Raw genomic sequence first — 27755 nt, 5'->3', positions numbered from 1 at the left:
CATCTTGTTTGCAATAATCTGAAACTTGTTGCAGAATTCCACGACAGTTTTGCCAAAATTCCAAGGATAATTAACTATTTCCTCACGCTTCTACGACCCATATTACATAAACAAGGTACGGTCAGCACAGAAGAATATAAGAATTAACGCCAGGTACATGTAGCGATTATTTTATAAACTTTTATTTTGCAAAATAATAACTTGTTGGTTGCAAAGTGTAACTGGGATGACCCATGACACCGAGTCAGAGACGAGAAGACAGAACATGCTGGAAGGAGTTGCTTGAATTACAAATATATATCTAACCAACACACTCTCACATATATATACTGAAAATTTGCCTCGTTTATTTTTTCAGGTATTCCGTACAAAGAGGTGACAATGTGCTAGGTGGCCACAAATAACCTCAAAACTGATAACGAAAGGACGTCCTGCAAGCTGGCCACCACAACAAGAATAGCAAAACTATTGACACGTGAGTTGGCGTAATTTGAAACAGACCAGACCTTACCGAAACTTATAGCGAAGCCTTTAAGAAATAGAGATTGTTTCGGACAATCAAATTAACCGAAATTCAATGAGACGCTGGAAGTAACAGTTCCTGTTTACACGACAGACGGGTTGAATTGGACGCCATGTACTGTTGAGTTCGTTCCAAGGGTCAAAGTTTACTAAACAAGCAGATTGGTCACATTGACAGTTTACTCACAGTGTAGTTCGTATTTGAAAATAAGATTGGCGTGAAGCATAAAACAATGTGAGAAATCAACACTATTGACAAACAAGTAGCTATAGGAGCTTTACATATTGTATGAGATTGTCAGCTTTGTTTGTACGCTCTCCACAAGTGCCATTTTGTGACATTGTCTTTCCGCAGTACGATTTGGCACGTTGTTTTCTTGTGGTAGATTAGGCCTGTCTATGTTGTGATTATAAACGTCTAAGAGTAGGATACTGTGTACAAATCATTCTGATTTCTTTTAGATTGTATATTCAGGTGTGTGATATATTTTTGTAAATAGTCAAAATATTTGAAATTTTCAGATTCACTGTTATTCATCCCTTTGACTTTCATATAGGGAACAGTACATTGTTGTGTTGTTGGGTTCAAAGCAGGGCAAGCCTTTAAAGGCTATTCAAGCAATATCAAGTTAAATTTGAAGCTGTTTATTCTGTTTTTCAAGTTAACAGATTTCAATTTGAATATGTAAAATTAGGAATTATTGATGTTATCACTTCTCATGTTGATGCCAATACTGCCAGGAAAAGTGACTCAGTTTTACTAGTAGCAAAACTTATGGAGGACGACGATACAGAACTGTAAACATTATATAGATTTGTTGTCAACTGTAAAGAGATTGTTACAATTGAAAGGACTGGAACAGTAGCAGACTATATGAACTACCTTTGAAGAGAAGTTTACTTCCCTCAAAGAAACTTGCACATTGTACTATGACAAGCTAGCCAAAGTTGACATTTCTCATTTGGCTAGAACTGATATCGATACGAGGACTGAGAGTTAGCTTTCAATGGTAGACATTGTTAGTGGGGAGACAGCCATTGGTTTGCTCCCCCCAACTTCTTCCCACTCTGTCGTCTTATAGTATTCATGAAAAAGGTAAGTCAACTTTTAGTATTCATTGTTTGACCCACAACCCTCAGACTGAACTATTTGTGCTATTATGAACCAAGACTTCTTGAAAGAGGTAAAGTGCACATTGAGCTAAATGCACACTTGCTCACTTGCAAACTTTGAGCTTGTGTTTTCATTATGGGGAAAATGATAATAGTATTTGCACTACATGTAAATCTTGACTCAATAAATAAATTGAATTTCTAAATGACAAAAACCATACCCCCACCTGCACTCCCATGCAGACCAACAAGAAGAAACCCAGAAAATTGTCATTAGTGCAAGTTAGAACCAGTGTGGCCTCTACGCTAATTTCTTGTTCCACTGATGCACATAATTTGGTATTCTCCTATCTCTTACTTTATGTTGACTCAAAAAGAAATGTCAGGTTTTTTTTACCATTTTGACTCAACTTCGACAACATTAGAGGGACACACTTAAAACACAGATGAATGTCAAGTAAAATGGAACTACATGCAAAAGTTTTGTGGTGTGATGTCATTACCACAGTATTAGATAAATTTCTGTTAGAGACAGTGGACGATGTATTCATTGTAAGCCATCTATATAATGTACAAATGTATATGTTATGTTCAGTTATTGTTAATGCAAGTTTTAGCACATTGTATATTTTCAAAATACATTTTGAAGAAAAACAAAGACAAGTGTAGCCTATTTTCAGGGAAAATAGTAGCTGCAATAATTGTGATTTTGAGCACGTTTTCTTCAGTTTTGTGCTTTTTGTTCGTTCCGATGTTTAACTGAAAGCAAACGCTACAATTCCTGTAATGTTAACACAAACAGACAAGACAAAAACATGAGCAAGATGTCGGCGTACTACCCCCTTCCAAAATGCTGCATGCTGCTGCGGCTGCCACTTTTGCCGATTTTGATGGGATTCGGGTACCTTTGAACATTTCTTGGGTCTTGAAAGCTCTGTAATTAATGTAGGAGTTGGGAAATGTTTGATTTTTTTAACAGGTAAGGTGTAATTTAGCAGAAAAATCCTCCCAACTTTGCAATTCAGATCTGAATCTCTTCCGTCTATTTGCATTAATGTTACAGGAATTGTAGAGTTTGCTTCCAGTTAAACATTGGAATTAAAAGAAAGCACAAAACAGAAAAAAATACCATTAAAATCACAATAAACTCTACAATTATTGCAGATGGAGCTCTTGTAATGAAAACTGTGTGATGTAATTACTGTGCCTTGTATGATTGTTTATAGTGCAGTGAACGTAATGTCACTTTGAATTGACAGTGTGTAAAATAAACATTTCCTCAATGTTTTTATTGCAGGAGAGGTATGCTATGCCTATAGAAGTGATGGCTAACCCTCCTCAGCATGATTTTGCACCCGCATGGCTCAACTTTCCCAGTGAACAGGTATGTCACAAATCTACAGCTTATGACAAATTACTGTACCAGTTGCATGTCTTTAAATTTAGATGTACAAAATTTGTTTGCTTGCTGACTATATTACTTTCAAAGGAAAATTGTAAGAATGTATCACAGGCAAGATTATATTTTGTATTTTTGCTTCTCGGATGTCTTTATTATTGCAGTGTTCTTTTGTCCCAGTGGGGCTACTACGTTGAGTCCCATGTATCCCCACCTGTAGCACAAGCATACATTGTCTGATTTCAACTAAACCTTCAACAAATGTCAGGTGCTGTAGTCAGCTTATGCTTTCACTTACTTTGATGAGCTTTTTGACAACAGCTGAATGGCAGCCATTTTGTCATAAAACTTCACATTTTGACCATTAACTCTGGAAGCATGATAGAGACTTCATTTGTACACCCATGTTACAAATGTACATGTACATGTATATTCATAATAAACTTTCTATTGAAACCTTGACCTCCATCCTCAAGGTCAAATAGCCCAAAATTATCATAGTGCATACATGTGTATTTACACTTCTGAGATGCACAGGCTGATTTCAACAAAACCGATACAAATGTCTGATACAGTAGTCCACATATGCACATCCCTTTGTTTCGTGACCTTGACCAAATGGTGGCCATATTTTTTATTTAAAAAAATTCAGAATATGAAATAGAAAGTTGGAATTTTCAGAAACATGTCTTTGGCAAAGACTTGTTTATTGAACATCTATTCATACATTTGTATGCAATCCAGCATTCATGTGTTAATATACCATAATGATGGTGTGCAAAGCAGAAATGTAAATTATCAATAAAAATTACCAAAATCAACTTGCTTTGTTTGTCTATCAACCAACCTTTTAACAGCTTACTTTCAGTAACTCATCACTGACTTGTATAGGATATTTTCATCTACTTTGTTACTATCCTAAATGAAATTCACATCTGCAAAGGAGAGGGTGTGTAGCCATGCAAGTACATGTACATGGTAATAGGCTGATCCATGTCAAAATATCTCAGACATTTGATCTCAGTGTTAGCAGTAGATTTTGAAAACCATCAGCCATTTTGGCTAATGTTACCCAATTTCAATTAGCCAAATTGAAAACTGATTAGCCAAAATTTTATTTAATAATTATTTCACATTTCAAGCGTACAAATTCATTCTTTGCCGTAAGCATTCAAAATTAATTCAAAATAAATACAAAATGTACATGTACTGCTACAAACAATATATGGGGTGTATATATACATGTACCTACATGGTGTCACATCTGGCCAAAATCTCATGATACCTGAGACTTACATGTACTATACTTTACTATGAAGGACTTCAAAAACTCACAAGATTTTGTGACGTCATTACCCGCCATGTTTGAATTTTGGTATACAGTCGCCCTGGTCAAACTCTGCGATATACAATGGCCAACTATTAACCTAAAAGTGTTTTCAGAGTAAATTCAAACATAAAACCAATGATAGGACACAGCATCCCCACTTTATCAAAAGGTATTTGAGTCTGTCATACTTTTTTGATGACGTTGAAGAATAAGTCGAAAGTCTATAGCATCGCGTTTGCCATGTATGATGTAATTGTATTTCAAGTCATCATAGACAGTGGAGGGGAAACGTATTATCACATGGCACAACGTTGTCACAACATTTGAAGCAGGATGCAAAACATTAAAGCAGGGCGTTGGCTGTCATACCAGGCACCGCGTCCTGCTAAAACCCCTCATGATGGCAACTACCAGAATTACGGAGAAGTATATGTTGTGAACGATCATTTGACCATCAAGATCGAACTGTCACTGTGGCGAACAAAGCATAAAATATTTTTATCAAATTTAAAATGAGTTTGCATTTGTGAATTTGGCGAATGTTAGCGCAAACACTGGATCTGTCACAAGATCCTCAAGTAAAAACAAACAAACAAGTACATCCAATCAAAAACAATGAATAAGTTCAAATTAAAAATGTGTGTTATTCAGGGCTCAAAAAATGAAAAAAATTACAGAATCAAAAAGTGTTTATCTATATCAGGAAATTCTGTGTTGTCAACTCAAAGTGGATCTAGTGTATATTTTATTTGCACTACATGTATCAGTGTTCTCCACGAGGGGTTTTTGAGGGGCGCACCGCCCCTCTGTTTTCATGGACCACCCCTCTGTTTACAGAACCGCCCCTCTGTTTGCATTCAGCGCCCCTTTGTTTTGGTGTGAACGTCTTCAAGAGATTCTATTCAATTTCAATGCCGTTAATGAAGGAAGTGAACATCGACACTGTGTCTATCATCATTTATGAACTTATTTATCGCCTTGATTATAACAATGGTAGCCGAAACAAAAACAGTAAATGTAGTACCATCGTAAAGTAGAAGACGGTACGTTGGTAGTTTCTATGGCCGGGTATATCAAGCCGGTAATTTCCAAGTCTTCCCGTATACGCAATACAGTACGCATACGATGTACGATGTCACGACAAATTTCGCATTGTATCGATAAATACGAACAAAATCCTAAAATTTATACATGTTCTTTAGAAATAACTACTCCGGTACAGTTCCATGGTAAAATTTATGTCCTAAATGATCACGTTTGGATGTGAATCGCGATCGTAGTACCACGAGGTAGCTCCGATGTGGCAGCCATGTTTGTTACTGTACATTTGCACTGAACGTATTCGGTTATTCTTAGCCCAAATTCGTCACATTAAAAATGTACGTATTTCCGGCAAATTTGGATGAAAAATCATTTTCCATTCATGAAAATTAAAAGGATATCAAATTTTAGAGAAATAAAGGGAAATGAATTGTTTTCAATTAATTTGTATGAATGACATGCACATTTACAAGGTGAAACCAACAACTCAAAACTAAGTGATAGCTAGCCTAGAGGTGCATACATGTACATCAACAATGCCATGTGTTGTCACTCCTGTGTGTAAAACATGCTTGCCAACATTACTATAACATCGTTTGTGTAACTGTCAACCTCTTTCCTGAAATTTTTACATTGTGAATTATGTTAAAGGTTTGGAAATTGGTGATCTCAATACATTTCAGTGCATTTTAGTTTGCTGAATGAATAAAATAGGAGTTTTTGATTTTGGAAACTTTTTTCACTTCCTAATATTATGATCTGGAAATATGCTAATGATATGCAAATAAATATGCAAATTAGGGCGCCCCTGTATTTTTCAAAATTGTGGAGAACCCTGTGTATATACAGTGTATGTCTTCTGTTGTGTATTATCATACATGTTATGCATTTCTGTATTGGGAAATTGATAAAGTACCAGTCCTTGTTGTGATAATTTTAGTATTTTGCATAGTATTGATTGAATTGAAACTTTTTTGTGACAGAAGCCATTCAAATCTCATCATTACGAACACCACCATCGTTATGAAAGGAGTCCGCGCAGTGATGACCGTTACGAAAGTCAGGGCTTGAGTAACCGAGAACGACACTACTCATCAGAATCTCACCTTGCCCATGCTGGACACCCACCCCTACCACCTTCCCATCATGCAGGCTATGGATACAGAGGTAGAGATGGTAAGCAACATATGTCACCTTGTTAGTGACTAGTCATTATCATTTAGTGTCAAATTTGTCTTTTTGCAAAATGTTTTTTCTGACAATGCAATATATCATGTTATATTCTGTACATAGTGTAACATACAGCATACATGTAGTCATTGTTATGTGAATTTGCTGTCAGACTGGACATGCATCAGTATTATCATTTCAATGGTTTGCATTGGAATTCAGTGTGTAGAAATGTAGTGAAGAAGCCTATTGACTGTTAAGCAGTCATTTGAGTCCTCTTTCTTGTGGAGGGGGGGGGGGGTGGTAGTAGTATTTGTTTGTACACAAAAAGCTACAAGTTTCATTGGAAATACAGGATTAGAAAATGACAAGACTTGACCAGTTGGCGGCACTGGATGGTGAATATCTCCCATACATAAAATCAGCTACACTGACCACCGACTTAACCTGATAGTAATTGCATAGTAATTAGTAATTCAAATGATTTATTTATGTATGTAATTATGGAATTCTTTCCAGACAAACGTCACTATCCTCCTCAAGGATACACAAGACACCATTCCCTAGATGACGACCGCTACCATCATAACTTTTACCAAAGTGGTGATGCAATCTATCCCCCTGGTACATTATGGCGCCCTCGTGATGGCATCTACCAACATCCAAACTCTCGCTTCGGCAATGGAACTTACCACAACAGTGGAACTAATTACCATGGCAACCGAGGTGGTGGTAGACAGCGATACAACTCTGGATCTCGGAATGGGTATCATGAGCATGGTCTTGCAGATAACCAGGAAGATAGTATAGATGGTGAATGGAAAGATGTTAGTGAGGCTTCCAATAATAATAATAATAGTGTGGACACAGAGGAGAAATTTGAACAGGACTTTGTAAGTATAATAACAGACCATGATCATAACCAGTGTGTTTGCTAAGGAAAGTAAGAAGGTAAATTGTAGTGGAGTTGTCCAGTTATTTGACAAGGGTTATTGGAGATTATTTTGGAAACTATGCTGCTTTACCCCCTTCTGTTAGCAAAATTCCTTAACCTGAGCAAAAACCTCGATGGCATGTATATTGTCCACAATATGTCTATTTGTAGAGCAGTGTACATGTACACATATGAAATACTGTAACATTATGTCAAATCATCATACAATTATAATGCTGGATAAAGAAACAATTACTTTAGAGAAAAAAACGTTATTGTGATATAGTGTCTAGCATGGCTTATACATTGTACCATTCAATAATGTAGTGCTTTATGTTTGTGTACATGTACATTGTATATTAAGATATTTTTCCCCAATATTCTTCTTCATTCAATCAAGGGAAATACAAGTGACCTAAAGTGCATTGTCACATCACAAGTCACAAGAAGAGCAGTGGCAAAGCCTTGGGTCATGAATATTTTTTAGCAGAGTGGAGAAAAATATTGGGAATGAAATAATTAAACCTCCTCAAACATAGTTTATGAAAAAATGAAAATAATAATAGCAATTTGGCATGTTTTGACTCTTATTTCAAGCACCACAGAACCAGAGACGTAGACATGGATTGCCATAATGTAGAATGACCAGTCCAGAGTATATAATCCATATTTTCTGTTCAAAGATAATTACTTGGCTTATGTGGTGAAATATGCATAGAGCAAGTATTTGAATTCATTGATGTAGATTTACATGAGTTGGTAATTCGTTAACTTGGATGTATTTTGTTGCATCTTTCTACAGCCGTCACTGCTTGGTGGGGATGGTAGGGACAGTGGTGGTGTGAAAGAGGCCCAAAATAACAAACCAGCTGGTGTATGGGGTGAGTATAATATACTATAGCAGTGGTATATATGTAATATAATAATTGCATTTCTAGTATAATATACTACAACTTACTACAAGTCTTACTGCCAAGATGACACTCAAATAATTGCATTTCTAGTATAATATACTACAACTTACTACAAGTCTTACTGCCAAGATGACACTCAAATAATTGCATTTCTAGTATAATATACTACAACTTACTACAAGTCTTACTGCCAAGATGACACTCAAATAATTGCATTTCTAGTATAATATACTACAACTTACTACAAGTCTTACTGCCAAGATGACACTCAAATAATTGCATTTCTAGTATAATATACTACAACTTACTACAAGTCTTACTGCCAAGATGACACTCAAATAATTGCATTTCTAGTATAATATACTACAACTTACTACAAGTCTTACTGCCAAGATGACACTCAAATAATTGCATTTCTAGTATAATATACTACAACTTACTACAAGTCTTACTGCCAAGATGACACTCAAATAATTGCACATCTAAGAGACATTGGGCAAATCAGTGACAATTTTATATTGAATAAAACTTCCAATAATTCTTTTGTATATTAGCCTTTTTTCTAAAAACTTTAACCAAAATGGTACGTGTCTTCTTCTTTTTGTTTAGATTATAAAACTAAAATGCATATATGTATCTCGTCCAATTTTGTCCACTTTTGCCATGTTGGTATTCTAACATCCCTCATGCAGTTTTACATATCTACTTCATTTTGTTTGGTTTACAAAACTTTTAAATACACAACACAGACAACATTGTATTGTACACAGTTTATTAATATCAAGTCCAATATTCTCCAATCTTACAACATAGGAAATGTACATACATGTAGTAGTTGTCTAGTTATCTGTCTTTACCAACAGGAAATATGTATTTCAGCATTGTCATTACTTTCATGACATCACAATATTAGCAAATAATTGGTTATTGTGTAACCGTGACAACACAAGTTGTGAATGATGTTTAAGATAAAATAATATAATTGTAATCATAATCTTTAATTCTTATAAAGTCCATTATATTAAAAACAATCACTATGCGCTGTACAACTGATTGGAAAACAAAAACAAACAAAAGACAACAAAAATGCACTATTTGGAAAAAAAAACTGTTAAAAATGTCCCGACATTAGAAACATACTAGTAAAAAGGTTCATGAGCAAAAAGTAAAATATGTAAAATGACTAGTTATAAAATGAATTAAAAAGGTAAGTTTTCAAACTGCTTTTAAAACTGTTCAATGAAGAAGATTGGTGATGGCAAGACATTCCATAGACGAGTGGGCTCGGATTGAAAAGCTTGATTTCCATAATACATAGTGTTGCCAATAGGCGGGTGTAAATTAATGTTACCATTGGACTGAAAACGAAGGGTATGAACAGTGGCTCGTTTTGTCGGCAATTCCTTTAAATAAGAATGTGCAATTCCATTTATAAAAGTAATACATAAAATTTTGAATTCAGTATGTACTGTGTACTTCCTGTTTTGGAGTACGCAATGGTTGTAAGTGACTGCCATAGAGCCTTTTCCCCCAATATGAACAATATTAGTAAATCTGTGAATGTGTCCTTAATTCATCAACATCTACATGCACTTTTGTCATTAATTTTATGCCAATTTCTAGTCCTCAAAGGGCACTGCTGATAGGGACTTGCATGTATACATTGGGTTCCGTGCGTGCTTGTTTGTGTGGGTGCATGCGTTCACAATATGCATCATAACTTTGGAGGTATAATACGTAGTCATTCCATTCAAGTGCCGACACCCATATTATCAAATATGGGCTTTCTTTCAAGCCCTCGACCTTTGGCCTTAAAACTCTTTTCAAGGTCAAATAGCCAAATTTGAGGTATCTTGACAGCTTTGTAAATCAAGTATTCAAGTGATGATATTTTAAACATGTCATCGTTTTTACTGTGTCATAACCTTGACCTGAATAACAAAATGGTGACCATATTTGTGGTACAAAGCACATTTTGCCTGTTATCACCAAAAGTTTGATACATATGGACACCATTTAAATGTCTAACTTCACATTATCAATGATGAGCTTTGTAATGAGACATAACTCAAGTAGTTGAATAAACTAAGACTAACTACTCAGAGGTCAGCTTTCTTTACCATATCTTGACCTTTGCCTTTGGTCTCCATGTTCAAGGTCAGAAAGCTAATTGGTCAATAAACTATGAAGTTCTGTATCTTGAGACACCATTCAGATTTGCACAATAACTTTGCCATAAAACAAATAAGTTTAGGGTCTATGTCTTCGATTGAAGACTTGTACTATCTTAACATACAATTTCTGAATCAATAGAAGTGGCTAAAGTTGGTGTAAATCATCAAGAGCTGAATTTGACAGAGATATAGGCTAACATCCAGAATTTCACTAGGTGATATATAATGTAATAACTGAATATTACTTTATATTTTGTAAGGACATTAGGCAGGTAAAACTTAACTAACCCCCCCCCCCCCCCCCCCATACCTGTGTGTACAGGAGGTGGGAAATATGTATTGCCACATTGTGTATAAAGTTGACCACATTTTCCATCTCAGTTATTTAGGTTTCTCTACAAATTAGCAAAAACATGCTTTGTATGTGAGTCATTTGATACATTGTATGTGTTATTTGATACATTGTATGTGCATCATTTGATACATTGTGCATCATTTGATACATTGTACATGTTATTTGATACATTGTATGCAAGTCATTTGATACTTTGTATGTGCGTCATTTGATACAATGTATGTACTTCATTTGATACATTGTGCATTATTTCATACATTGTACGTGCGTTATTTGATACATTGTATACGAGTCATTTGATACATTGTATGTGCGTCATTTGATGTATTGTATGTGAATCATTGTATGTGCATCATTTGATACATTGCATGTGAATTGTTGTATGTGTGTCATTTGATACATTATGTGTCATTTGATACATTATATGTGTGTCATTGATACATTATGTGTCATTGATACATTATGTGTCATTTGATACATTGTATGTGTATCATTTGATACATTGTATACATTGTATTGTCATTTGATATATTGTATGTGTGTGATTTGATACATTGTATGTGCATCATTTGATACATTGTATGTGCGTTATTTGATACATTATGTGTCATTTGATACATTGTATACATTGTATGTGTGTCATTTGATAGCGAGACCTCATATTTTGTCAATGTTGTTGTTTGTACATTAGATAAACCACCAAATGCTAAGATGCATAATTTGGGTGGACGTCGACTACAGCTGATACAGAAACCACCACGCAATGAGAGTACAGATAGCAGTTGTACTAGTATTGCTATAGGAGACACCAATCCAAAGTTAAATCCTCATGCAGGAATTGTGAACCAAGCTATTAAAACAGCCACCTCAAATACTGCCAGTAATAGTATCTACAAATCATTGGTGCCTTCAAAGGGTCATTCAAAGGTAAGCCAAGCAATTGTCATGCAAACATGATAAAAGTAGATGAATAGAATTCAAATACAGTGAAACAATACTCAGAGAGATAGACAAATATGGATAGTTACAGATGTGTAGTCACAAATCAAGCCTAGGAAACTGATAGACAAGTTAGTTAACAATGTACATTATACATATTGCGTTATAGAATATAGTTGTTGTTACACACATAGAAGGAAGACATTTGACAAAATAGAAGTATTTACCTGCTGTATGATTTTACTTCACTGTCATGTATTTATAATCTACAAAGTGCATTGGGAACCTGTCTTCAATATGGTTTGTTCAAGGTGCCCTCACATTGGTCTTGACTTTGCTAAATGATATAAAGGATATGTATATCAGAGTTGAAGCAGAGATCGTGATTTTATATGTAACATATTTTTGATATCTTTGTTCAATTGACAGAGTGTACCTCGTAAACCACCAGTCAAAGAATTGAATACCAAGCCAACTGTTGTGTCAGTATCTCAGATTAAACCAGCTCCACCAATCACATCAACAATTCCTTCTACCACTCCTCCCCCTCCCCCTCAATCATTCATGAAGGAAGTAAGTTTCTTTCCACCTCTCACTAAGTTCCTTCTATCACTTCTTGAATGATATCTTGTAATGGATATAAAAATGAACCAGATTTAAACTGAATGCCTCCCGTAAGGGAATCACTAATTATGCAAATAACACATTAAACTAAAAAAAATATGGTAACAGGCTTTGTTTTTGGACAAGTGTGCTTTCTTAGGTTAATGTATGTAAGAGTGTATGATACTGCTTAATTACTGAATATCGTTCATTATTCAAAATACTCATTAAAGGTAAAAGTTGTAGCAACAAACTTCATAGGACAGGTGCGTATTATTATGGTTGATATATGTATCATATTATACGAAATTTGAAGCTTGCATTTTTAAGATACAACCTAGTTACCTAAAATCATTAATTATGCAAATTTTTCATTAAAACTAAGCTGTATCAAAAATGTTATAGGACATACACAATTTGTTATGGTTAATGTATGTACTGAATTGTATTGAAATTGAAGTATGCAGTCTTAAAATGTAGCCTAATTACCAAGAATCATTAATTATACAAATTATTCATTAACACTGAAAGGTACATCAACAAGCTTTACAGGATATATGCGATTGTTAAGGTTAACGTGTGTACTGAATTATATTAAAATTGAAGTATGTATTCTGAAGATATAGCCTAATTACCGAAAATCATTAATTATGCAAATTATTCATTAACACTGTAAGATACATCAACAAACTTGATAGGACGTATGTAATTTCTTACGGTTAACGTATGTACTAAATTATGTTGAATTTGAAGTATGTATTCTTAAGATATAGCCTAATTACCAAAAATAAATAATTATGCAAATTATTCATTAACGCTGTAAGGTACATCAACAATTTTTATAGGACAAATGTATGTTGTTATGTTTAAAAAATATACTAAATTATATTGAAATTGAAGTATGCAGTCTTAAGATATATACGTAATTAGTTGATTTCATTAATATGCAAATTTCTCTAATTAAACATTAACAGATCTGGCTTAAAACCTAATCAGGTCTAGCCATTACCCTAAAGATTGTATATCCCAAATTACAATTGAGCCAGGCGATTTTTAGAAAATGATGACACACACACACAGACGGACAGACAGACAGACATTCCCTTTTTAATACCCTTACGGGAGGTAATTAAATGAGTCTAGTATTTTTATAGAATTCTTGTTTCATAAACTGAAAGTTACTTTAAAGACGGAGTAACTTTGTGATTGCATAACAATGAATGCAGAGTTCTGCCAAGCTTGAGAGTGGTCCCAGTCACTAATTAATATTCATGCTAATTTGCATATATTCATGAATAAATTACTGGTACACTCAAAGTACATGGTGTATAATCAAAGTTGCCAATGAAAAAGTTAAAACCAAGTTTTCTTTCTCTACAGATTTATAACTCTAATCGCAATCTTTGCACATCAATTTTTTTCTATCACAGTTTTTGATAAGTTATCTCAGAAAAGCTAAAATTGTTTCAAACTAAATATCCAAAGACGAGTGCAGTTTCAAAACTCTAAAAAGTTGCGTATACCCACACATACGCATTGCGGCTAGACAAAATCTTGTGATACTTGAGACCTCACGATAGTTTGTGACATCACCACCCGCAATTTTGGAAATTACATGTTTTCATCGTCGTGCTATGTACGATGTCAAACTACTGACTAAAAGTGTTTTCAGAGTAAAATTGAACAGAAAACTAACGATCGAATACAACATCAACGCTTTATAAAAAGGTATATGAGGCTGTTATACTTTTTTGACGACGTGGAAGAATGCTAGTCGTAAGTCTGCAGCATCTTGTTTGCCCTGTAATTTACAGTGCTGTACATGCAGATATCAATGTGTAGTGTCAGCTGTGGTCAGTTCACACGTCGTCTTTATAAATAGTCGAGTATTTGTCATTATTGTAATTAATGGTCGTAATTAATGGTCAAAGACATTTTTATACTTCATTGTATTTTAAATCAATACGCACGCTTGAGCAGAAAACTTTGGTGACAATGAATCAATGATGGATCAATACAAGGGGAGAGAGAAAAATGCATTTCAAGTAGTTACCATTGGCAACCTCTGAGTCAAGGTCAGCAATTGTGAGTGGCAGTCGGCCTCGACAGCCTCCGACCGCCGTAAGCCAGACCTTGGAATGTAAATGTACATCAAGTCCTAAAAGAAAAGTATTTGTTAGATCTATGTTATCTAAATTTGTATTAAGTTATTGTATTGAATTATATCGATAACACATAATTTTTACCTTGCATCTTTAAAGGTTCCACAGCGTCCAGCCTCCACTCCACCCATTGAGATCCTGAACCCCCGACTCGTGACTGCACAAACAAAGAAACTTGATAAAAGTGATTTCCTGAAAGAGTTAAGAAAGGGTGGCGGCAGTCAGAAAGATGACAGTAATAAAGATGACAGTGTTTGCAGCAGTGATGATGACGGTGGTGGCGGTATGAATGAAGAAGAGAATGGAAACCCAGATAATGAGGTATTGACAAATAACATAGTAACTGGCCAGTACTTTTATACAGTGTACACTCTGAAGTGAAGTTTAGGGTTTGGTTTAGATACTAACATTTGCATTCAAGTGAAATTTCACATTTGACCAATCTGCCATCAAATGAAATGTTTGGTTTACAGTCAAAATTATAAACACTGGGTTTTCTTGCAAGTCACAGCATGGTAAGGGATTAGGGAATACCTGGTTTTGGCAAGTCACAGCATGGTAAGGGATTAAGGAATACCAGGTTTTGGCAAGTCACAGCATGGTAAGGGATTTGGGTAATACCAGGTTTTGGCAAGTCACAGCATGGTAAGTGATTTGGGAATACCAGGTTTTGGCAAGTCACAAAATATTGTTCAGCATGTTTGGCACTTCAATGTTGCTATGACAGCACACTCCATTTTACCCCCATATTTAGCTGGTATATCCATAGAGTAACATGTTTGGAATAGTTGTTTGTTGAAAAAGATGAATGAGTAGTGTACAATATTGGTTATTATGGTAGAGAGTTTCAAAATGAATAGTAATTGTCATGAGTATAGGTGGTCAACCAGCACACCATTGGAACTTACAGAGAGCCCTGTTTACTGTATGACATTCTGTAGTACTGTTCAAAAGAGAGGATTGTCTTTTTACTTAAGCAATAAACCACCCCTTGGGATGGTTTACCAAAAGGTTTTCACCAGTGAACGAAATGTTATATTGAGTTCACTGGTCAAAACCAAGTGGTATACCTTCCCTAGGGAGTGGTTTATCACTATTATATTATACCAATATATTGAAAATATCGGAAACAAGATAAGAACTAACGTTTTCTAGTTTCATATGCGCCACCTGTGACTAATTTACATAACAATAACACTGCTTTCAAGACATCGACAGCTGATCTGGGCCTCAACCATGACATGAACGCCATGCAGCGACTGGATTTATTTTATCTGCTAGTCATTTCTAGGGATAATCTGTACATTGACCAGCTCATTAAAAGTGTACAGTGACAAATAAACAACCTGTTTGACTCAAGGTATAAACTTGAAGTACTTTATTGAATACAGCAAGCTTTGTGCCCAGTCAACATCGCGACTCGGTGGAGTGACATGGCAGCGGATTGATATTTACAATGTATTTATATTACTGGAAGTTATGTCAATAGATTTTTGGGTTTGAGGTTTGATGACTGATACTCTAGGACAGGATTCCAGACAAATTTTTATTTAGATTAATGGTAAGTCGGCTGGTGTAAGCTCTTACACTTGCTTCATTTTTATGACAGACAGGACAACTCACTTGCTTCCACTCCAGCCGAGGCTAGACGGTGCTACTAATACTAGAACTGATCCTGTGCATGCCTTGACCTTAGTAGGCAATGATTTGTACAAATACGTGATAACTCGGCTGCTTTCGAAATTTCTGTCGTAATTTCCCATAAAATATTGTCTCATTGAGAAAATCCTCCACTGACTATTCGTAGAGTTCACTCGTTTTAGACATGCTAGTTCGATGTCTAGACCAATCAGATCTCTCGATTTGCGCCACCAATATACTGGTATAATATAATTACAGTTTTACCATGACTTACAACAATATGTGTTAAACAAGAAGAGAAGAGTGGTTGTCCTTACAGTTTTACCATGGTTAACTTAAATATTATATTTTCAGAACAAGGTGAAGGAGAACAAAGCCAACAGAGTTGAGAGATTTAGTAATAGAGAAAATATAAGCAGGTCTACTGACACACTAGATGTCAATCATTTAGAAAATGTGACAATTACTCCAAGCCCAGGTTCCTCACCAATCAAGACAGAATTGTCAAGTTCTTTAGAGGCAGAGAGAAGGTAAGTTTATTTGTGTACAATATTAATGATGATCTAGAGAGATGGCTCTCTCACTATCTAGATACGCACAGCAAATAAATTAATACTGTCACCATATTTATTTTGACACCTAGATTTTTGGCTAGTCACGTTTTTACAGCTTTTTTACAAAATGAAGAACGAACATGTTTACATAGATATTGTTAGATTACTAGTATTTGTTTCCAACTTTGTCTTGACATTGTTGATGATATTATCATTACTAAACACCAGGGTGCACACACTTAGTAGTTCCTTGTGTGGAAATACTAGTCCCATGTATTTTTTAATGATATGGCTGCTACATTAGTAATTTATTCAATTTTAACCCTAATCAGGTCAAGTCAGTGGTCAGTGTAGCCAATTTCATGTATGAGAGATTCAACATCCAGGGCTGCCAACTGGTCAAGTCGTGGTCAGCGTATGTCAAAATGTTGTGTAAATTGGGTCAAGTCGGTAATTTTTGTTTTCCAAAAAAGTTGAACTCTGAGGGGCAGGCCCTCCGACCCCTGAGGTTTCAGAGAATGGAAAGGTTAGGTCAGAGACTTCCCTGATGTACTGTTCACCATGCCAAAATATGCAAAAGTGGGGGTTGATTAATTTTGGGTAATGAATCAATGCTTTCCTACAGCTGGTTTTCACTGCCTTGACCTGTTAGCGTATGCTTGTATCAAGGAATGTTTTCTATTGCATTTGACTGGCCTGGACAAACATATTTTAACGACAGGGCTGTTAGGGCACAAAAAAAAGTTGTTTGCGATTTCGGCAGTGAATGCCAGGGCTCACTTGTTAGGCAACATGCATACAGGCCATCACGCGAGACCAGTGTCACTGCCCATGCACTGTTTATTTGTACATCAAAGTGTGATTTTAAGAAAAAAAAATACTTAATCTCAAAAACGACTGGGCAGATCGGTCTGAAATTTGGTGGGAACAAGAAATCTACCGGCCATGATAATCCCATCAGTGCTATGCAAATTAGGTGTAAAAATGTGAATTTTTGGTCAAAAACTTATATATCAAAAAGTACTCGGGTCATTGAGACTGAAACTTAATGAGATGTTTCGGAAAGTGTTATGCTGCAGATTTTCTTCAAAACATTTTGACAAAATTGGCCCTAGCAACCATGACAACGCCCTTAGCAACAACCAAATGGCAGTATATGTTGGTCAAATAACAACATCATCTGGTAGGCAAGTGAGTAAACATTCAAAAAATGTATACAAATAACCTAGCAACCATGACCACGCCCATAGCAACAGCCAAACGGTCGTGTAATTCAATTAATAGACAATTGAATAAACATTCAAAAAATGTATGTAAATTTTCCTAGCAACAAGACCACGCCCATAGCTAGCAAAAGCCAAATGATCACTTATATTGCATAGGTAATATCAGGAATTCATACACAAGTGAACAAAACATACAAAAATGTATGCAAATATATCTATCTAACAACATGACCATGCCCATAGCAACAGCCAAATGATAGCATATATCGTAAAGATAGCAACGTGCATGGTTGGATAGGCAACTGGATAGTCATTCAGCAAATGAACACCTATTGTTAGCATGGACTAGCATATGGATAAACATTTTTAAAAAACTGTACAGTTGTGCTACAATGCCATTGGCGGTAGGTATTTTTCAAGATTTTACATGTAATGTTAAAAATAGCATCGAATTACTATATTTGAACACATTGTTGTGTGGTCAACTCATTTGTACAAAATAGCAGTGCTGTCATTAAAATAGATTGTGTGATATTGTATGTCAAGTGACGTGTTTGCCATGGGATCAGTTATTTTGAAAAGCTTGCCATTCTTCCAAAAATCATGTGCTGCAAACAGTGTACATAATGATATTCTGACTGCACTCGACTCCGGACAAATTGTTCCTCTTGTTCTATTAGACTTATCTGCAGCGTTTGATACCATAGATCACGAAATACTTCTAAAGCGTTTGTTAGATCTTGGTATCAAAGGAACTCCTCTTAAATGGCTTTGCTCATACCTCACAGACAGATTTCAATCAGTTACAGTAAATGGGAAAATGTCACTTGCTCAATTGCTACGGTTCGGAGTACCTCAGGGCTCTGTCCTAGGACCTCTATTGTTTACTATTTATATTTCACCACTCGGTCAGATCATTCGCCGTCATAAACTTCAGTTTCATCAATTCGCTGACGATAATGAACTGTACTTGTCTTTTAAGAAATCCAATACCACCTCTGCCATATCTTCTATTGAAGAATGTGTCAAACATATTAAGAAATGGATGACGCAAAATAAACTGAAGTTAAACGATTCTAAGATGGAAGTCATTTTAAATCGTTCCAAATTTGATCATTCGCCGTTGCCTCTCACTTCCATCAACATATGTTCAAGTGTTATTGAAACTACTTCATCTGCGAGAAACATTGGTGTTATATTTGATGACAATTATACATTTCAACAACACATAATTACCACCTGTCACACCATTCACTTCCTCCTTCGTAAAATTGGACACATCAGGAAATACCTCTCTCAGGATTCTTGTGCCACCCTCGTCCATGCTGTCATATCATCGAAGCTAGACTACTGTAATTCCTTACTATATGGTCTGCCTGACGTTCACTTACAGCGCTTACAATGTGCCCAAAATACGGCAGCTAGGATTATTACGTGCACCAGGAAATTCGAACACATAACCCCTATTCTAAAACAACTTCATTGTCTTCCAGTATCTCATCGTATTGTTTTCAAACTTCTGCTCATCACTTATAAAGCCCTAAATGGAATCTCTCCACAATATCTCAAGAACTTAAAGTGTACATGCAAAGGTACATACTTTTTTTCGTAATTATGTTTATTTTGCCATAAAAATAAAGGAAATCGGGTTTGTAATAGTACAATATAATTCTAACACGAGAAATTGCGCGAAAAATGAGGCACTCTTGGCTCAGCCACAGAGCACCTTCAGGTAAGTACCTCTCATTTGCATATGGATAGGACAGGATTTGGAACTTTATGACGTCACTTCGGGAACACAAACGCATTCGTCAGTGTATCTTTACATGGAAAGCCATTATGGTCGAACCAGAAGGTCAACTTCAAAACCCGTTTTCGCCAGAACCCGACGTTGAATATTGATCAGATTCCTCAAGCGTAGAGCAATACACTCCAGCATTAACATCTGATGGTGTGATTTAGCCAAATTCATTCGAACCGACCGCTAGCAGTAACGATAGTTCCTCTGGCAGTGAATGAGTATGTCCTAGTGAAGCCGTGTTGTTTGCATAAAGTGGATGCTGTTATCAGCGTCCTTTGTTGACATAACTATTCAATGGGTGGAAAACAGCTCCTGCAGACGATGTAATCGAAACGAAAATTATGTAATATTTCCATACCCATCAAACATACAGAGAATGAGAATGGCTTCAAGAGTTCCCCATAATATTCTCTCAAGTTGTTCAAATGTAGCGTGTTGTAACAGTACATTCAATCTATGACCATTCAAAATCTTCGCGAAAGTAGACCCACAAATTCGTTAGAGCAGAACGTTTTGTTGGATAACCGTCCCTCTTGAAAGCTATGTGTACACGTACTTTATTTCATTTTTTACTGCGTTCATTACCATCCACACAGTAACATGAAGTGGTTTCATCTTCTTTCAAAGCACGGCCCATGTTCACTGAAGCCGGCCGTACTGAGGTGTATTGTCTCCGACCATTTTTGTTTGAGTTTTTTATGGATAGACATGTCTTACGTTGTGGAAGTTATTTGACCTGGGAGCGTGAAGCTTAGTGCTGACTGTACTTTGCTGTGTCCATCCACTTTTGACATGTGATTGGCATGACACAGTAATTGTTCATGTAGACAAAACAATGGAAACAAAAATAGCAACATTATAATGAGCGTTGCGTCTTTTTACTTTGATATGATTTCGACGATGTATGTGATGGTATCACAATGAAAACGATCGACTCCCAGCAACATGGAAATCAAAACATACAATCGGACTACGCATTGTTTAAAAACAAATGCTATCGTAATGAAAATATTTTATGAAGCTAACTTGCTTTCTTGAAAACATCACTTCAAATTATTTTATTTGTCTTCCTTTTTTCGCTTTGATCATGGCTACACCGGTGGCGTGGAGAACCCCGGCCCCGGTAACATTTACCGACTTTAACTGTATGGCGTCACTGTCCAGTTTTTACGTGATTTCAACTGCCTTCACCCATTATTACCTACTCAGTTATATCACTCGGAAATGTGTGTAGGGTGATGTGTCACTGCGGGTGCTGCCGACAAAACACCAATGAACCATTGTTGTCGGAAGACTAAACTGGTACACCACAATATGTACAGTTACAGATAATACTATATGGCAAGCGTAATTAGTAATTCATAAGTAAACATTACACAAAGGCTTAGAAGGCTTTTGTAACACGTGGGACATCGGCACCTTTCGTGAGCTGGTTGCGGTGCCGAAGTTAGTCGAAGCACAGGGGATTAAGGGGCAAGTATTTTTGCGACTTTCTTGCCAATGCGCGCAATATTTAGAGGTATGAATGCAATTTCATTTATTTTTATGGCAAAATAAACATAATTACGAAAAAAAGTATGTACCTTTGCATGTACACTTTAATTACACCTCATTCTTCATTTCGCACTCTTCGTTCATTGGATAAATGCCTTCTGCATACACCCAAATGGAATCTGGTTTCCTATGGTCGCCGCTCCTTCTCTTCAGCAGCTCCTGAACTTTGGAACTCTCTACCCCTGGACATTAAAACCTCTCCTAATGTAAACATTTTCAAAAGACGCTTGAAAACTCACATATTTCAGAGAGCTTTTTCATCTCCTTGCTAACTCTAAGTGCCACTGAACATTGTTTTCTTTGGATATTTGGCACTATATAGATTTATTAGATAGATAGATAGATAGATAGTGTGAACTGTCAAAGTGTGCCATGACCCCAGCAATAATGACATCACAAAGTTTGTATGAACTGACATTTTTTGCAAAGTAGTGTTCTGATGCCATTTAAGTAGTATGACTGAGTGTGTTTTACAACAGAATTTACTTTTATAAAACGTTTATTCCTCACAAATAAGTGTTGATTTTGATGCACAAAAATGTTTGTTTCTGCATGCCAAAATAGTTCCAGGTTGATTTCATTCAATATAAAAAAAGAGTTGCGGGTCAATTTCAATCAGTACCGTTTTATATAGACCACTGTGTCATCATCACTTTCTCCATTGAAAACAATGCATAACAGGGTGGTCCAATATATGTGACATATAGTAATATCTATGTAAACATTTATAAGACATGTCAGGTGCACTTGATTTTGGTAGACAGTGCAAGGGGAAATTAGACACTTCACGTCATTTTGGTAGACAGTGCAAGTGGAAATTAGACACTTCACATCATTTTGGTAGACAGTGCAAGGGGAAATTAGACACTTCACATCATTGAGTCATTTGACTGGCCATGGGTAGTCAGTGCAACTACTGTTGATACCTTTCTACATACAACTGATGAATATTTAAATATGTCACTTCTAAGTTCTATACAATGCATACCACTATGGTTTTTATCAAAAACATGCTTACATACAAACCTATATAGCAGGTGAGATTAAGACTTCAGCAATGGTCTATATAAATATCAATTATTATTCTATGTACAGGTTATTACGTGAGATGGGATGGCAGGAAGATATTGATGAAAAGCCTCTTACCGAAGATGAGCTCCGTGAATTTCAGGCGATAACTGCCAAACTGGATACTAAACCAGTAAGTTTGATATTAGTATTACAAACTAGATACTAAACCAGTAAGTTTGATATTAGTATTACAAACTGGATACTAAACCAGTAAGTTTGATATTAGTATTACAAACTGGATACTAAACCAGTAAGTTTGATATTAGTATTACAAACTACAAACTAAACCAGTAAGTTTGATATTAGTATTACAAACTAGATACTAAACCAGTAAGTTTGATATTAGTATTACAAACTAGATACTAAACCAGTAAGTTTGATATTAGTATTACAAACTAGATACTAAACCAGTAAGTTTGATATTAGTATTACAAAGTAGATACTAAACCAGTAAGTTTGATATTAGTATTACAAACTGGATACTAAACCAGTAAGTTTGATATTAGTATTACAAACTGGATACTAAACCAGTAAGTTTGATATTAGTATTACAAACTAGATACTAAACCAGTAAGTTTGATATTAGTATTACAAACTAGATACTAAACCAGTAAGTTTGATATTAGTATTACAAACTAGATACTAAACCAGTAAGTTTGATATTAGTATTACAAACTAGATACTAAACCAGTAAGTTTGATATTAGTATTACAAACTAGATACTAAACCAGTAAGTTTGATATTAGTATTACAAACTGGATACTAAACCAGTAAGTTTGATATTAGTATTACAAACTGGATACTAAACCAGTAAGTTTGATATTAGTATTACAAACTGGATACTAAACCAGTAAGTTTGATATTAGTATTACAAACTGGATACTAAACCAGTAAGTTTGATATTAGTATTACAAACTACAAACTAAACCAGTAAGTTTGATATTAGTATTACAAACTAGATACTAAACCAGTAAGTTTGATATTAGTATTACAAACTGGATACTAAACCAGTAAGTTTGATATTAGTATTACAAACTAGATACTAAACCAGTAAGTTTGATATTAGTATTACAAACTAGATACTAAACCAGTAAGTTTGATATTAGTATTACAAACTAGATACTAAACCAGTAAGTTTGATATTAGTATTACAAACTAGATACTAAACCAGTAAGTTTGATATTAGTATTACAAACTGGATACTAAACCAGTAAGTTTGATATTAGTATTACAAACTAGATACTAAACCAGTAAGTTTGATATTAGTATTACAAACTGGATACTAAACCAGTAAGTTTGATATTAGTATTACAAACTAGATACTAAACCAGTAAGTTTGATATTAGTATTACAAACTAGATACTAAACCAGTAAGTTTGATATTAGTATTACAAACTAGATACTAAACCAGTAAGTTTGATATTAGTATTACAAACTAGATACTAAACCAGTAAGTTTGATATTAGTATTACAAACTAGATACTAAACCAGTAAGTTTGATATTAGTATTACAAAGTAGATACTAAACCAGTAAGTTTGATATTAGTATTACAAACTGGATACTAAACCAGTAAGTTTGATATTAGTATTACAAACTGGATACTAAACCAGTAAGTTTGATATTAGTATTACAAACTACAAACTAAACCAGTAAGTTTGATATTAGTATTACAAACTACAAACTAAACCAGTAAGTTTGATATTAGTATTACAAACTAGATACTAAACCATTAAGTTTGATATTAGTATTACAAACTGGATACTAAACCAGTAAGTTTGATATTAGTATTACAAACTGGATACTAAACCAGTAAGTTTGATATTAGTATTACAAACTACAAACTAAACCAGTAAGTTTGATATTAGTATTACAAACTGGATACTAAACCAGTAAGTTTGATATTAGTATTACAAACTAGATACTAAACCAGTAAGTTTGATATTAGTATTACAAACTGGATACTAAACCAGTAAGTTTGATATTAGTATTACAAAATGGATACTAAACCAGTAAGTTTGATATTAGTATTACAAACTGGATACTAAACCAGTAAGTTTGATATTAGTATTACAAAGTAGATACTAAACCAGTAAGTTTGATATTAGTATTACAAACTAGATACTAAACCAGTAAGTTTGATATTAGTATTACAAACTGGATACTAAACCAGTAAGTTTGATATTAGTATTACAAACTACAAACTAAACCAGTAAGTTTGATATTAGTATTACAAACTACAAACTAAACCAGTAAGTTTGATATTAGTATTACAAACTACAAACTAAACCAGTAAGTTTGATATTAGTATTACAAACTACAAACTAAACCAGTAAGTTTGATATTAGTATTACAAACTGGATACTAAACCAGTAAGTTTGATATTAGTATTACAAACTAGATACTAAACCAGTAAGTTTGATATTAGTATTACAAACTAGATACTAAACCAGTAAGTTTGATATTAGTATTACAAACTGGATACTAAACCAGTAAGTTTGATATTAGTATTACAAACTAGATACTAAACCAGTAAGTTTGATATTAGTATTACAAACTAGATACTAAACCAGTAAGTTTGTTATTAGTATTACAAACTAGATACTAAACCAGTAAGTTTGATATTAGTATTACAAACTAGATACTAAACCAGTAAGTTTGATATTAGTATTACAAACTAGATACTAAACCAGTAAGTTTGATATTAGTATTACAAACTAGATACTAAACCAGTAAGTTTGTTATTAGTATTACAAACTAGATACTAAACCAGTAAGTTTGATATTAGTATTACAAACTAGATACTAAACCAGTAAGTTTGATATTAGTATTACAAACTAGATATTAAACCAGTAAGTTTGATATTAGTATTACAAACTAGATACTAAACCAGTAAGTTTGATATTAGTATTACAAACTGGATACTAAACCAGTAAGTTTGATATTAGTATTACAAACTAGATACTAAACCAGTAAGTTTGATATTAGTATTACAAACTAGATACTAAACCAGTAAGTTTGATATTAGTATTACAAACTAGATACTAAACCAGTAAGTTTGATATTAGTATTACAAACTAGATACTAAACCAGTAAGTTTGATATTAGTATTACAAACTAGATACTAAACCAGTAAGTTTGATATTAGTATTACAAAGTAGATACTAAACCAAAGATAGACATACTGGACTGAAGCAGGGGTGGGGGGGCTGATATAGGTATGTCAAATATAGACGTACTGGACTGAAGCAGGGGGGGGGGGGGGGGGGGTTGATATAGGTATGTCAAATATAGACATACTGGACTGAAGCGGGGGGGGGGGGGGGGGGGGGGGGGCTGATATAGGTATGTCAAATATAGACGTACTGGACTGAAGCAGGGGGGGGGGCTTGATATAGGTATGTCAAATATAGACGTACTGGACTGAAGCAGGGGGGTTGATATAGGTATGTCAAATATAGACATACTGGACTGAAGCAGGGGGGTTGATATAGGTATGTCAAATATAGACATAATGGACTGAAGTAGGGGTGGGGGGGTTGATATAGGTATGTCAAATACAGACATAATGGACTGAAGTAGGGGTGGGGGGGTTGATATAGGTATGTCAAATATAGACATACTGGACTGAAGCAGGGGGGTTGATATAGGTATGTCAAATACAGACATAATGGACTGAAGTAGGGGGGTTGATATAGGTATGTCAAATCATAGACCCTCCACCAACAATAAAGGCACACTGCCATGATGTTGACAAAGACACTAAATATGTTTTGTTTGTCTATTGTTGTTTCAGGGCAAACTGAGGAATGGATTTAATCACAACCTTATTACTAAATGGAGCCCAGTACATAATATCAATAAGATTCATTTCAATGAGTCGGAATCAGAATGTTCTTCCGATTCCTCAGATGATGATGAGACTGGTCCTTAATAGGACAGACATCACAAACACTCAATGTTATCTTTTTTCCTTTCTGCATTTTTTTGTTCTTTTTTCTGGTGTGATGAAAATTACCAGTCATCATGCTATATGCAATAAAAAAATTTTATCAGCTTGTGGAATCAAACACTAAATCATTACATGACAAGCAGAACATTACAGTTGCTCACCATTTTGAGTAAGAATTTTATGGATTTTTTCTTTATCCTGTTTTGTTCAAGAGTATTGCGATTGTATGACTTTGAGCATTGAGATGCTTACAGAACAAGCCAAGTGAGAGAGACAGTGTAGGGATTGTATTTTGTCTTTCCCTGTTTCACTTGGGCTTTAAAAGTTGTTAGTTTATTACATATGGTGATTTACCCTCCATGAAATCATTGAACAATAATAAAGCGCAAATCTGCAAGTTTTGCAGGGTTTTTTTCTTTGAAATCTTTGTATTGTATACAAAACTAAGTCACCAACTATCTACATAATGCATATGATACAACATCTATTTACTTGCTTTAATCTTGTACTAAGATTGCACAGCCCATCACCCTCCCTAACTTCCATACTATAATCTTTCTAGTCCATCACTCTCCCTAACTTCCATACTATAATCTTTCTAGTCCATCACTCTCCCTAAATTCCATACTATAATCTTTCTAGTCCATCACCCTCCCTAACTTCCATACTATAATCTTTCTAGTCCATCACTCTCCCTAACTTCCATACTATAATCTTTCTAGTCCATCACTCTCCCTAACTTCCATACTATAATCTGTCTAGTCCATCACCCTCCCTAACTTCCATACTTTAATCTGTCTAGTCCATCACTCTCCCTAACTTCCATACTATAACCTGTCTACTCCATCACTCTCCCTAACTTCCATACTATAATCTTTCTAGTCCATCACCCTCCCTAACTTCCATACTATAATCTTTCTAGTCCATCACTCTCCCTAACTTCCATACTATAATCTTTCTAGTCCATCACCCTCCCTAACTTCCATACTATAATCTTTCTAGTCCATCACCCTCCCTAACTTCCATACTATAATCTTTCTAGTCCATCACCCTCCCTAACTTCCATACTATAATCTTTCTAGTCCATCACTCTCCCTAACTTCCATACTATAATCTTTCTAGTCCATCACCCTCCCTAACTTCCATACTATAATCTGTCTAGTCCATCACTCTCCCTAATGTCCATACTATAATCTTTCTAGTCCATCACTCTCCCTAACTTCCATACTATAATCTTTCTAGTCCATCACTCTCCCTAACTTCCATACTATAATCTGTCTAGTCCATCACCCTCCCTAATGT

The 27755-nt window shown here is 35.0% G+C and overlaps 1 protein-coding gene across 2 annotated transcripts; it reads left to right on the top strand.

Annotated features, from left to right (window-relative positions):
- LOC144436246 (vasculin-like) lies at positions 1-26855 on the top strand. 2 transcript variants are annotated; one of them, XM_078124988.1, is made up of 12 exons: positions 1-153; positions 359-1618; positions 2933-3019; positions 6389-6581; positions 7095-7468; positions 8312-8390; positions 11644-11879; positions 12321-12464; positions 14756-14977; positions 16652-16827; positions 22528-22633; positions 26298-26855. In XM_078124988.1, the coding sequence occupies exons 2-12, from the start codon at positions 1610-1612 to the stop codon at positions 26433-26435; spliced, it is 1764 nt and encodes a 587-aa protein (XP_077981114.1). In that variant the 5' UTR covers positions 1-153; positions 359-1609; the 3' UTR covers positions 26436-26855. The 2 variants fall into 2 exon arrangements, with proteins under 2 accessions (XP_077981114.1, XP_077981115.1); XM_078124989.1 differs by having other exon boundaries at positions 15-115.
- Positions 26856-27755: the final 900 nt, after the last annotated feature.

The sequence above is a fragment of the Glandiceps talaboti genome, chromosome 6 (assembly GCF_964340395.1).
Source record: "Glandiceps talaboti chromosome 6, keGlaTala1.1, whole genome shotgun sequence".
Classification (NCBI taxonomy): domain Eukaryota; kingdom Metazoa; phylum Hemichordata; class Enteropneusta; family Spengelidae; genus Glandiceps; species Glandiceps talaboti.
This window is presented reverse-complemented; position numbering and strand designations above follow the sequence as displayed.